At 39.3% G+C, this 12500-nt stretch overlaps 2 protein-coding genes across 3 annotated transcripts in view; one reads left to right on the top strand and one right to left on the bottom strand.

The window, feature by feature from the left end:
* LOC121715798 (zinc finger protein 853-like) overlaps positions 1–2831 on the top strand; it is a 3114-nt gene extending 283 nt beyond the window's left edge. The window contains exons 2-5 of one of the 2 annotated variants that reach the window (XM_042101728.1): positions 798–974; positions 1285–1434; positions 1768–1923; positions 2214–2831. In XM_042101728.1, coding sequence (XP_041957662.1) covers positions 801–974; positions 1285–1434; positions 1768–1923; positions 2214–2597 — 864 coding nt within the window. In that variant the 5' untranslated portion in view covers positions 798–800 and the 3' untranslated portion in view covers positions 2598–2831. The remainder of the gene's footprint in view (positions 1–797; positions 975–1284; positions 1435–1767; positions 1924–2213) is intronic. The other variant, XM_042101729.1, reaches the window with a different exon arrangement.
* si:dkeyp-14d3.1 (transmembrane protein 132C) overlaps positions 1–12500 on the bottom strand; it is a 294470-nt gene that overhangs the window by 121683 nt on the left and 160287 nt on the right.

Here is a 12500-nt window from a genome sequence, read left to right as displayed (position 1 = left end):
GCATGTAAGCTAACAATTATTAGCAGGACAAAACCACACCTGTAAAAATGTGCTGGTATGGATGTAAAATCATTCTTGAATATCATTAATATTAAGAAGATATTGTGCAGGTATTCAATTTAACTTGTTGAAACCTGCAAAAACCCTGCAAACAGCAAACAGGGCAGGACTGAAAAGCAATGTTGAACAGGTCTGTAGCCAGAGGGTTCACTGACTGTCCCTCGTCATATTCATCTAAGATGATCTAAGATGGGCTATCACCTGCACACACAATATATCAAAGTTTTACTTTCACAACATTACATTATTTTGTGTAATGTTGTTCTGACCACAATATTTAACCATAGCCATCAGCCAGGTAACACTTAATTTGAACATACTGGCAGATTTCATATCCTGTTATAAGTACTTACAGAACAGTGTGAATTACAGTTTGGACTACTTACAGTATTATAGGATACATCTGCCATATATTTCATGATGATATTAATTGAGGTTTTGATTCTAGGTTTAACAGAAACGTTATTTATGTATTTTGTAACACTTGTCCTTGCCTTACTATTTCATGTTAAAATGGCTGCTGTGAAAAAAGGTCTATAGCAGGGTAAAGGAAGTTGGACTCAATAGAGTCTGGCTGCTAGATTGCTTGGTTTTCTGTGAATGCAACTGTGATCTGTGTTCCCTCCAACTTTACTTTAACCATGTTATATTATACCACCTATAAATGAATTGGATCACTGAGGATTTGTAGGGTTTCTCCAACATTCTCTATTTCCCCTCCATATTTTTCTCACTAGGACATGGCCTCTCTTTATCCAGCTGAAGTGATGAAGTCTGCTCAAAACATTGATGTGAAAGACAAAAAGATAATTCCAGTCATGCAAAAGCCACTTCCAGGTGGTTCAGTGGCTCGGCATGAAATCATTCCTTGCCATATCTCAGAGAAGGTAAACACTGCATTCAACAGGAACAAGGTAAAGTTATTTTGATTCTAGGTTTAACAGAAACGTTATTTATGTATTTTGTAACACTTGTCCTTGCCTTACTATTTCATGTTAAAATGGCTGCTGTGAAAAAAGGTCTATAGCAGGGTAAAGGAAGTTGGACTCAATAGAGTCTGGCTGCTAGATTGCTTGGTTTTCTGTGAATGCAACTGTGATCTGTGTTCCCTCCAACTTTACTTTAACCATGTTATATTATACCACCTATAAATGAATTGGATCACTGAGGATTTGTAGGGTTTCTCCAACATTCTCTATTTCCCCTCCATATTTTTCTCACTAGGACATGGCCTCTCTTTATCCAGCTGAAGTGATGAAGTCTGCTCAAAACATTGATGTGAAAGACAAAAAGATAATTCCAGTCATGCAAAAGCCACTTCCAGGTGGTTCAGTGGCTCGGCATGAAATCATTCCTTGCCATATCTCAGAGAAGGTAAACACTGCATTCAACAGGAACAAGGTAAAGTTATTTAACTGGTCTGGAAACTTTGAATTCTGAACTGATAGATATCTTTTGTGTCCATCATTAAATCTTGTCTGCGTAAAATAACTGTACCAAGAAAAGTCGATCAAATAGAGGCTATTATTCAGCTGTACCATAAGAAACAGATCAAAGAAAATTGTGCAAATGTCACAGATTTTACGGCAAATAATAAAAGTAGATATACTGTACTACCGAAAGTGTACCAAAAGTGACTACATACAAATTAAATATTTAGGGGGTTTCTCCAACAATCTCTATTTTCTCTCCATATTTGCTCACTAGGACATGGTATCTTTTTATCCAGCTGAAGTAATGAAGTCTCCTCAAAACATTGATGTGAAAGACAAAAAGATTATTCCAGTCATGCAAAAGGCACCTCCGGATGATTCAGTGCCGTTCTGCTGTGAACTTCCTTTTCCCCTATTTGACCGTGACATGGTAAAGTTCTTAGTTGGGAAATTCCAAGTTTCAAACCGATATATATATATATTTGTTGTCTTTGATAAAAAGGGCTGTAACATGAAAGACAAGCAAATAATGGCCATTATTCAGCTGTAGTAACATGGCAAACAAATCAAACAAAATTGTGGAAATTTCATAGATGCCAACCTATAAAGATGGACAAACTTCCAACAGTCGATTGATCAAAATTGTATACTAATTGTATGAATTACTAGATTGTATGAACATATTCAGGAAGTACCTGTTGCTTTCATTGTTTTCAACAGTTGACTAAAAAGGAGCAGGACGAGGATTTTCTAGAGGATCTGCAATGGGAGTTCCAGCAAATGGAAGAACAGCTCAAGGAGCAGCAAGAGGATCTGCAGGACGAGTTCAAGCAAATGGAAGAACAGCTCAAGGAGCAGCAAGAGGATCTGCAGGACGAGTTTGAGCAAATGGAAGAACAGCTCAAGGAGCAGCAAGAGGATCTGCAGGACGAGTTCAAGCAAATGGAAGAACAGCTCAAGGAGCAGCAAGAGGATCTGCAGGACGAGTTTAAGCAAATGGAAGAACAGCTCAAGGAGCAGCAAGAGGATCTGCAGGACGAGTTCCAGCAAATGGAAGAACAGCTCAAGGAGCAGCAAGAGGATCTGCAGTACGAGTTGTACTAAATGTGAGAGAGAAAGAGAGAGAAAGAGAGAGAGAGAGAGAGAGAGAGAGAGAGAGAGAGAGAGAGAGAGCACATACTCACATTGCTGGATTTATACACATTTTATTTTTCTTTTAATTATGTTTTATTACTTATTTGTCATTGCTTTGGCAAGTCTGTTCTGAAACAGTCATGCTAATAAAGCACTGATAATAAGGTTTATGTCTGATTTGATTAAAACAAAGTTTACATTGCATACCTGTATCAAAATCCTGATATTTATTGAACAATACAGTATGAGTATAACTTTATTTTGTCCTTTCCAGAATGTCATCGTTCTAATGCTTTGAACAGTGATAGCAATACAGCAGCAATAAAATAGTCACCTTTACCTTTAACGTAACATGATCCCTTTACCTCTCATTGGCTGAAACTGACTGAAACTGACTTGACTGAAACACCAGACTCCATTTTCAAGTTTGAGGAAGTAACAGCCAGAATGAGAAAAGTGAATCTGGAATACGTTGCTCAGATCACACTGAAAAATGATAAGATATCAACACTTTAAGAGGTACATATGATGTGAAATATATATATTTTTATAGATTAATAGACTAATTAAAGATTAAAGATAGTTTGACTTCAGTCTTTCAATAGCAATAGCATGATCAGTACTCATTCAGATTGATCTGACTGTACACAAGGTAATTTCTTGAATAAGTTCAGCATGTAATCTTACATTAGGACTAAACTGTACTACTACTTCTACTACTCCTACTAGGCCTACCGCTACCATTACTACTGACACACTATGACTGAATTTGAATTTGTTGCCTGTATATTTCTATAAAATCTTTGTATGCCATCATATAATGTTTACAGGTCACAGGCCACAACCAAAATGAACAGCACCGTAGCCAAACGGTATGTTGAGTGTATCTTAATGTCTTAATGTGTATCTTAATACCTTCCATATTTAATTAGAATGCATATACTGGTACATATGGTATCATCTCAAAATAACGTAATGGACCATCATGGGTCTTGTAAGCTATTTTTATGTGAATTCTCTCTCTCTCTCTCTCTCTCTCTCTCTCTCATAGAGAGAGAGAGAGAGAGAGAGAAGAGGGAGATTAAAACAATTAAAATATATATATATATATATACACATGGAACACAATCAAGTAATGCTGGTAATGCTAATTCTACAGCTGTACATCAACAATTACATGTGACATGGTAACAGGTCCGGGTGCAATTGATACATTGAGACTTAAAATGTATTACATTCATTGATTATAGAATATTACAATACAGCCTTACAATTCACAAACCTACATTAGTATTCAAAATTCTTTTTGCTAACACAATTTTAAGCAAGAAAGTTTGATCTCTTCACATAGACAACATCAATAGAGTAGCTCCTGAGCAACTATAGTCTAGCAGCTTAGCTAGCTCACCTACAGTCTCTATCACACACGCACACACACACAGTGTGTTTGTGTGTGTGAGAGTGTGTGTGTGAAAGAGACGTAAATCTTGTCACTCTTCCTCTAAGTCCTCTAACTTACAGCTACGCGACAACATGCAGAGACTACAGTATTTTGTGTATTTTGTGCATGCAGTCATGTAGCTTTGACGGCTAGTTTCATATTAGTGTGAAAATATGCTGATTTCATTTAATTTAATTTGGAAATGAAAATATTCAGGAAAAATCAAATATATTCCAGACTTTTCAAGGGCCCTCTTCCTGAAGATCTGAATAGCTAGGTGGTCCATGCGTTTCTTTTTTATAGGTTAAGTGGTCCTTTGCCTGAAAAAGTTTGAGAAACACTGGTCTAGGCTATGGGTATTGGTGGTTGTCGCTGTTGTGTGTGTGTGTGGGGGGGGGGGGGGGACAAATTTTTTAAAATTATATTGCTTTTTACTGTTTCAGCATTTCATTGAAAAGAGGAGCATCCCCTGCACCAAGTCATGTGTTCATGAAGAGTGATCACTCAATGGATCCAGCAGGAAACTTCCTGGGTGGGACTACAGCACACAGGTACACTCACATGTGTCCATGAAGAGTGATCACTCAATGGATCCAGCAGGAAACTTCCTGGGTGGGACTACAGCACACAGGTACACTCACATGTGTCCATGAAGAGTGATCACTCAATGGATCCAGCAGGAAACTTCCTGGGTGGGACTACAGCACACAGGTACACTCACATGTGTTTGTTTCTTTCTACATACAGTATTGCTATGGAATTAGTTTTGTATTCAAAGTGCACACCTATGTCAAAACATTTCCATGACAAATCCATGTTAACTTACTTTGCTTTTTACAATTTAAGTGTAAAATTGAAAAAAAAGGAGCATCCCCTGCACCTAGTCATGTGTCCATGAAGAGTGAACGCTCAGTGGATTTACCAGGAAACTTCCTGTGTGGCACTATAGACCAGAAGTACAGCCCTGGGAGGGAAGATATGGCCAGGTAAACGCATGTGTGTGGCTCTACATATTACTGTGCTACACATTGTGCAATTATTACATAATTAATGCACATTGAAATCACAGTATGGTGTCAACAGAGCCTAACTGTAGTGTGCCCCATACCAAGCTCCTTTTTCACCAGACAGACATGCAAATTAAGGCTCAGATAGGTGATGTCTTGTCTTCTTCCTTAGAGAATAGAGATTACATTCACATACACTTTACTTGACAGTATAAACATAAGAGTGACACGACATTGTCATGAATGTGCCATAAACAAGTCATAAACATTTATGACACAACACGTCTGTTATTACAGTAAGTGACATTCGGTTTTTGTCATGTTAGGGTTAGGTTTAGGTTTAGGGTTAGGGTTAAGGTTCATGTGTCATGACAGTGTCATGTCACTCTTATGTCGATACTGATAAGAAAAGTGTTACCCCACAATGTTCACTTTCAGTCAAACACTTTGACATCACCTTTGGAATAGGTATAGTGCATTGATACACCCCAACAGGCCTTGTCTAGCAAAGTCAATTAAATGAAAGAGGAAAACAAGTCAGCACTGGTTACATAAAATCTTGAGATATCCACAGAAAAGAATGTTTCCTGACTGCTGATGACGTTTATTATCTGCAAAGGTTAGGAATAATAAGAAGTAACTTTAGGAATCCCTGATCAATGCAATTGGTTAGACTGTACCAATGATTTCAAATTTAACGCAAAGTCTACGTCAGGGGTGGGCAAACTTTTTATTTCAAGGGCCACATTGGGTTTTGAAAATTGTTCTCATTGATCTTTTGCCAGCTCCACTCAAATATAGCCTATGGCTAGTGCAGTGGCTGTGCCCTCTCCGTTTATAAATGGTCAGTAGTGGGAACTATTGTTGCCTTTATGATTTCCTTTTTAAAAGTTTCTCATAAGAAGGAGATATAGAGGCAAAGGACAGATTTTTTTTAAAATATTGCTTTTTACTGTTTCAGTATTTCATTGAAAAGAGGAGCATCCCCTGCACCTAGTCATGTGTCCATGAAGAGTGAACGCTCAGTGGATTTACCAGGAAACTTCCTGTATGGGACTACAGACCAGAAGTACAGACCTGGGAGGGAAGATATGGCCAGGTAAACGCATGTGTGTGGCTCTACATATTACTGTGCTACACATTGTGCAATCCCTATGTAACTGCAATCAATGCAACTAGTTAGGCTGTACCAATGATTTCAAATTTAACACGTCACAAGTCTACGTATGGGGTGGGCAAACTTTTTGGCTCAAGGGCCACATTGGGTTTTGAAAATGGTTCTCAATGATCTTTTGCCAGCTCCACTCAAATATAGCCTATATGTAGGGTAGTGGCTGTGCCCTCTCCGTTTATAAATGGTCAGTAGTGGGAACTACTGTTGCCTTTATAATTTTCCTTTTAAAAGTTTCTTATAAGAAGGAGATATCAATTAACAACAATGACAAGCCAGCTGGAACCTGCCACTCTCTCTCTCTCCCTTTTGTGCACGCTCAGGCGCGTTCCCAATTAATGTTTAAGTTAGATCTGTTGCAATGGAAATTACAAACAGTATCATCTCTATGCAACATAATGTTTTGACATTGACATTGTAAAGTTCTCTAAGAAGAGTGAAAAGCTGTTTGCAGTAAAGCTAACCACAACGTCGTCTATCGCAGGAAAATAATAGAAAGTGATAACTTAATTAAACGATCGGCGGGCCGGATTAAAGTGCTTGGCGAGCCAGATCCAGCCCGCAGGCCGTAATGTGCCGACCCCTGGTCCAGAGTCCTGCACGGGTCCAATTTTTTAAATCCGCACCCACCTGTACCCGTCATGTTTACAACTGCATCCGACCCGTTTTCCGACACCAGAGCTAGTTAAAATCCGTACCCGACCCGACCCACATTAAATAAAACTGACACCCGACCTGTACCCGAGTTAAAATCAGTCTACCACCCGAGTTAAAGAGACAAGTTTAAGGAACTGTTTTTTACACAACCATTAACACTGCAGATCCAACTTCAGCTGAAGTTGACAGGCCTATCCTACATGATGAAAAGTAGCTTAGGCTACCACAATACAACACTCGAGTGATAATATTTTACCTCTCCTCAAGCAGATGCAGCTACAAGGCTATCGCCACGCAAATGCCTAATTTAGGATTCAAACACCGCCTTGCACACACATCACTAAACTTATTAATAGCAGTAGTAGGCTAGCCTACATTACGTACGAAACATACTTATTAAATGAAGGAATGGTTCGGTCATAGACTACACCGGATTATGCATTAGCCTATGAAACTTTATGGAAATAGGCATAAGACGTGTGACACTATCCCGTTTATTTGAGTGCAAGATTGAATGGGAAAAATGTGGCCTTTTTTTGTGGACCTTTTCCCACGCATAGGAGAAATCTTGCTCGCTTGCAGAGATGTCAATAGATCTCACAATCTAAGCAATATTGGGAAATAAACAAGCATGCGCTCTCCACCATGACATGTCAAAAGAGTCATCTTTAGGTGTTTTTTAATCAGTGTAAGCAGCCACTTTGTTCTGAAAGACTGCAGGCAGATCCCGCGCATGTGATTTTTAAAAGTGAAAGTATAGGCGCCTAGTTTTGGAAAGGCACGTACGAACCATGCATTTCAAATGCTTTTATCAACTTGAATTGCAGGCATATTATTTATGATGTGTTACTATGTAGAACATATTGTTTCATATGCACGTGATGTTTATGAAAGGCCAATTCCGATTTAGACCCGTCCCTCCCCCATGTCCGACCCGACCCGCATCCAGCACAGTAGAATATGTTTCACATGTTTCATCAAAATGTACCCGCGGGTACCCGAACCTGTGCAGGACTCTGCCCTGGTCTATGTCCATTACGATGCTAGGGATGGAAACATTTCCCTATGGAGTGTAGCCAGACTCACATCACAAAGTGAGTAAGTCTGGTGAAACCAGACTACCAAACTATGCCATGTGAAAATGAAATATACCTATACAAGTAACATGGCTTTTCAGGGACATGAAGGGAGCAGGCCACAATGGAACGTATCATTATTTTGATTTGAATCTTGGTGAACTACAATCCAGTAAAAAACAATGCAGAGAGATTACATTACACACAATTGATAACACATCTTAGCCTACTGTACCATACCAAAAATGTAAGAGTCGTCAAACGGAAAACTGTCTATGAAATTCCCAACCTCATGTCTGCAAGCGATGCTGATGCACCACTGTGGAGTGGGTCCCTAAGAATGAGCAAACGCAAACAAACAAAAAAATAAACAAACAAAATCATTTTCTATGACTTTCAATGACTTGACAAATCAGAAGATCGTAGCTGTCACTCTTTGACACTCAAAAGGGTCGCTAGAGTGTAGATTTTGGCTAAATATACTGTATATTGATAAATAATAATTGATGACATTACTGATTATTGTTTTACAGTGATCTTTCAAGTACCTTGTTAACAGAGGACCACTTCAAATGTTGAGTGTGTGCGGAAGTGCTGAAGGACCCAGTCTCCATCCCCTGCGGACACAGTTACTGCAGGCTGTGCATCACGTCACACTGGGTCAAGCCTAACCATGCAGGACACTATGCCTGTCCCCAGTGCTCAGAGACACACAGCTCTCGTCCTGCACTTTACATAAACTCAGCCTTAGCAATAGTGGTCCAGAAGCTCCAGCATTTCAGTCCTCTTCCTCCTGATCAATGCTACGCTGGTCCTCGAGAAGTGGCCTGTGATTTCTGCACTGGGAGGAAACTCAGAGCTGTGAAATCCTGTCTGACCTGCCCTACCTCTTTCTGTGAGCCTCATGGTAGGTAACACTACACTGATCTAGAATTGCAGAGGCACACGCTGATGGGGATTTGTCAGAAGCACCACAGAGCTCTGGATGTCTTCTGCTGGACTGACCAGATTCAAGTTTGCCTATTGTGCACAGAGGACGAGCACAATAACCATGACACCAGAAGAATTCACCTGAAGCAGGTATGAATTCAGTATAATAAACATGGAAATTCCTTGTGGCAAAATATTGCTTTTCTCATAAGGGTTGAGTGGTTAAATAAGGAGCAATATTTAATTGTTTATCTTATTTTATTTTTCTCTTTGTAAGGAATGTACCAATGAGACACATGGGAAAACTGAAACAGACGACCTGAATAATATTGAAATGAAGACCTGGGAACCTGAGGAAGAAAACTTGGAGCTATTCGCTAAGAATACCAAACTAAAGGCAGAGAACCTGGAGCTCTTAGCCACGAACACTGAAATGAAGGCTGGAAACACAGAGCAAATAGCAAAGAACACTGAACTAAAACTACAGCATACAGAGCTGAGCAGAAAGAATGCTGAACTGGAGATTGATATATCTAAGCTAAAAGATAAAATTGCTACACTGGAAAATAGAAACTCAGACCTATCAGCTGAGAACACTCATTTGAGTGACATTAACCATAAACTTGATATAAAGAACTGCAGGTTAAGAGAAGTAAATGATAAACTATTGATGAACTATTGATGACTCTCAATTTGGAAGTCTTTAGGAAGTCTTTAGTTTCAAAGTAGGATTCTTCTTCTTCACTTCCCAGCTGCATGAACACATGACTAGCAACAGTAGGGGGATGGGACTAAGCGAAGGGTGAATTCATGGTGTATAGTACTAGTCTAGTGCGCTGTGTCTAAAAATATGATTCCACTGGAATTAAATGTTAAAATTAAGTTTTTTTTTTTTTTTTGTATGCAGATTTTACTTGTGCAGTTGTTATTAAGATCTTTATTATCCATCTTTATAATTTTTTCCTGGACTGCTGTACTGTTTGAGATAAGCGATAATTTGCAGACTGAACAATGATTTTCACTTGTTCGGGAAAGTTGTTTTCGACTTCGGTCTGCACTGCCGTCCAAAGCTTTCTAGATGGCCTGCAATTCTGCCAGTGCTTTTACACTGTATCACTGTTAGAGGTCTTAAGCTGCTGACCTGCAGGCTGACTTTACATCGTATGCATGGACAGCTGACCTGTGACTCCGGAGCTTTGCTGACGGCCTAGCCTGTTCAAGAATAAGCTACCATGTGTTGTAGTAGTGAGTTGCCGTCTATGAAAAAAGATGGATACAGCAAAAAAAAGCTGTTGGCGACTAAAAATAGAAAAAGAAAGAGGGAAAAGGAGATGGCATGTCAAGGGATGCAACAGCAGTTAAATACGTGGACGGTGAAAGGCAACAGGTAGGATTTTAATGCCGATTGAAACATAGCCTAGGCTATTCCATTCAGATAGCTAGGTGGCTACCATGCTCATACTGCACTTTTAATGGCCAACTGCAAACAGAACGCTAGCAGCAACTCATTACATGTTTCCATATCCTAACAATGAAGGCTCCTTGTAATAACTTAATATTGTGTTGTCAATGTGGTGCAAACAAACAAGGCTAGAGTAGGCCTATCAGCCTTATCCATTATGAGCAATAGCAGGCAAAAGGACGTTATGAGAACCGTTTAGACTCTTTTAAAGTGACAATGCACCATTTATCAATACTTCTCAAGTTAAACATCAAATTGGCAGCATTTCTTTAACAACATATTCAATAGACACTAATGCATTATTGGCCTTTTGTTTTGCTTTTTTTTTTTTGGGGGGGGGGGGGTGGGCGGGGGCGATATTGTTGTTGCATACCCCTCAAAAATGGGTAGCTGCGCCCCTGAGCAAATTATACACAATTCTGGATTAGAACAATAAACATTTTTGTTTGGCTTATTCAGTCCCTCCAGGATTTCGCTGGCCGTTTTTGAGATTGCCTAAAATGCCTGATTTCGCGGCAACTTTTCTAAACAAATTGTGATGGAAGTTGCTCTGTTTTTAGGCATAAAGAAATTGCGGGAGGAAGTGAAAATTGCAAAAATAGTAGCAATTATCTGTTTTAATTGAGGGCAACTAAGGGTAGTAAAACCAAAACCACACTGATCACTGTTGTTATTAAAAATAATAAGAAAAGTAAAGGATTACAAAAAATCAAAGTATCTGATCGCCCCCTATTACCACCAGCCCTGTGTTTCCGTCCTCTTACGTGTATGTGTCACTTACTATTAATTTCTATACAAACCAAGATGGCGGATTCCTAAAGAAACGCAAACACCCACACAATAAGTGTATTTAAATTAGTTATGTACCAAAAATTACATTTTACCTTGACTCAAAGAGCTATAAACAGTCTTGTAAGGCTGTGTGTACAAATCTGCTTGGAGCTCCAGTGGAATGTTGAGGTAGCGACAATAATTCTCAGTCTAAATGTTCATGTGCTGTTGAAAGGGTGGTAGACGACCCACCAGGCCAGCACTAACCTGGAGGTGTTAACGGCTGCCGAGGTGTCCTGTTATACGGAATTAATGGACGAGGGCGAGGGGCAAAGAACTCCCCGACGCACAGTGAGGGGAGTTGCCTCCGCCTGAGTCCATATAACTGGACACACCTCGAAGGCCGTTATCCCGCTTATCACACGGTTGCCACATAAAGTCATGCCTTTATAGCACGCAAAGGAAACATGCGGTTCCGTTTAAACAGAAGCCCACTAGTTCAGCTTGTTGTACAACTTTCGTTGGCCCTATAACTGCTAGCATGGACAGTTAGCTTATTTACCGTTGATTCCATTATTGCGAAGCCTGCCTCCAGGCTCATGGTTGTTATAGTTACCATTCATAAGCATTGATATGGAACGGCGATTTAACTTTTTTTACCATATCTACTTCATAGGTGTCCCGTTATTCAGAATTAAAAGCCACCCCGCAAGCCATTTAGAAAAGAGTATTTCTTCTCTCCGGGTGATGAGATACTTTATCTGTAGCTAAATGAACAAATGCTTTGGCTGGGGTAATTCACAAAGCAGTATAACCTTTTGTAGAACTGTCCAAAAAAGACAGCCCCCTATACATTCATATATTTTGGAATTCATATATTTTAATAATTCATATTCTGTGACCTGCATACTTACTAATAGCCAACTAAGTATTTAGTCATTTCAATATTTCATATTGATTTTTAAACTATTAGGCTACACTTAATATACTCTTTAATGTCTTTACATTGTATCGGTAGCCTGGAAATCCAGACCTTAATCTGAAAGACGCTTAATGAGGAGCGGCAGGAGGAACTAAAGGAGGAGATTAAAGAGGAGCTTAAGGATGATCTTAAGTATGATCTTAAGGAGGATCTCAAGTATGATCTTAAGCAGGAGCTTAAGTATGATCTTAAGGAGGATCTTAAGTATGATCTTAAGTAGGAGCTTAAGTATGATCTTAAGAAGGAGCTAAAGGATGAGCTTAAGGAGGAGCTTAAGGATGATCTTAAGGAGAAGCTTAAGGATCTTAAGGAGGAGCTTAAGGAGGATCTTAACATCAGCCTAAGCATTATTCCAGCTGTGCTAAGGTTTTGACAA

This window comes from Alosa sapidissima, chromosome 8 (genome assembly GCF_018492685.1).
Source record: "Alosa sapidissima isolate fAloSap1 chromosome 8, fAloSap1.pri, whole genome shotgun sequence".
NCBI classification, from domain to species: Eukaryota; Metazoa; Chordata; class Actinopteri; order Clupeiformes; family Clupeidae; genus Alosa; species Alosa sapidissima.
Note: the sequence above shows the minus strand (reverse complement) of the source record. Positions and strands in the feature narration are given on the sequence as shown.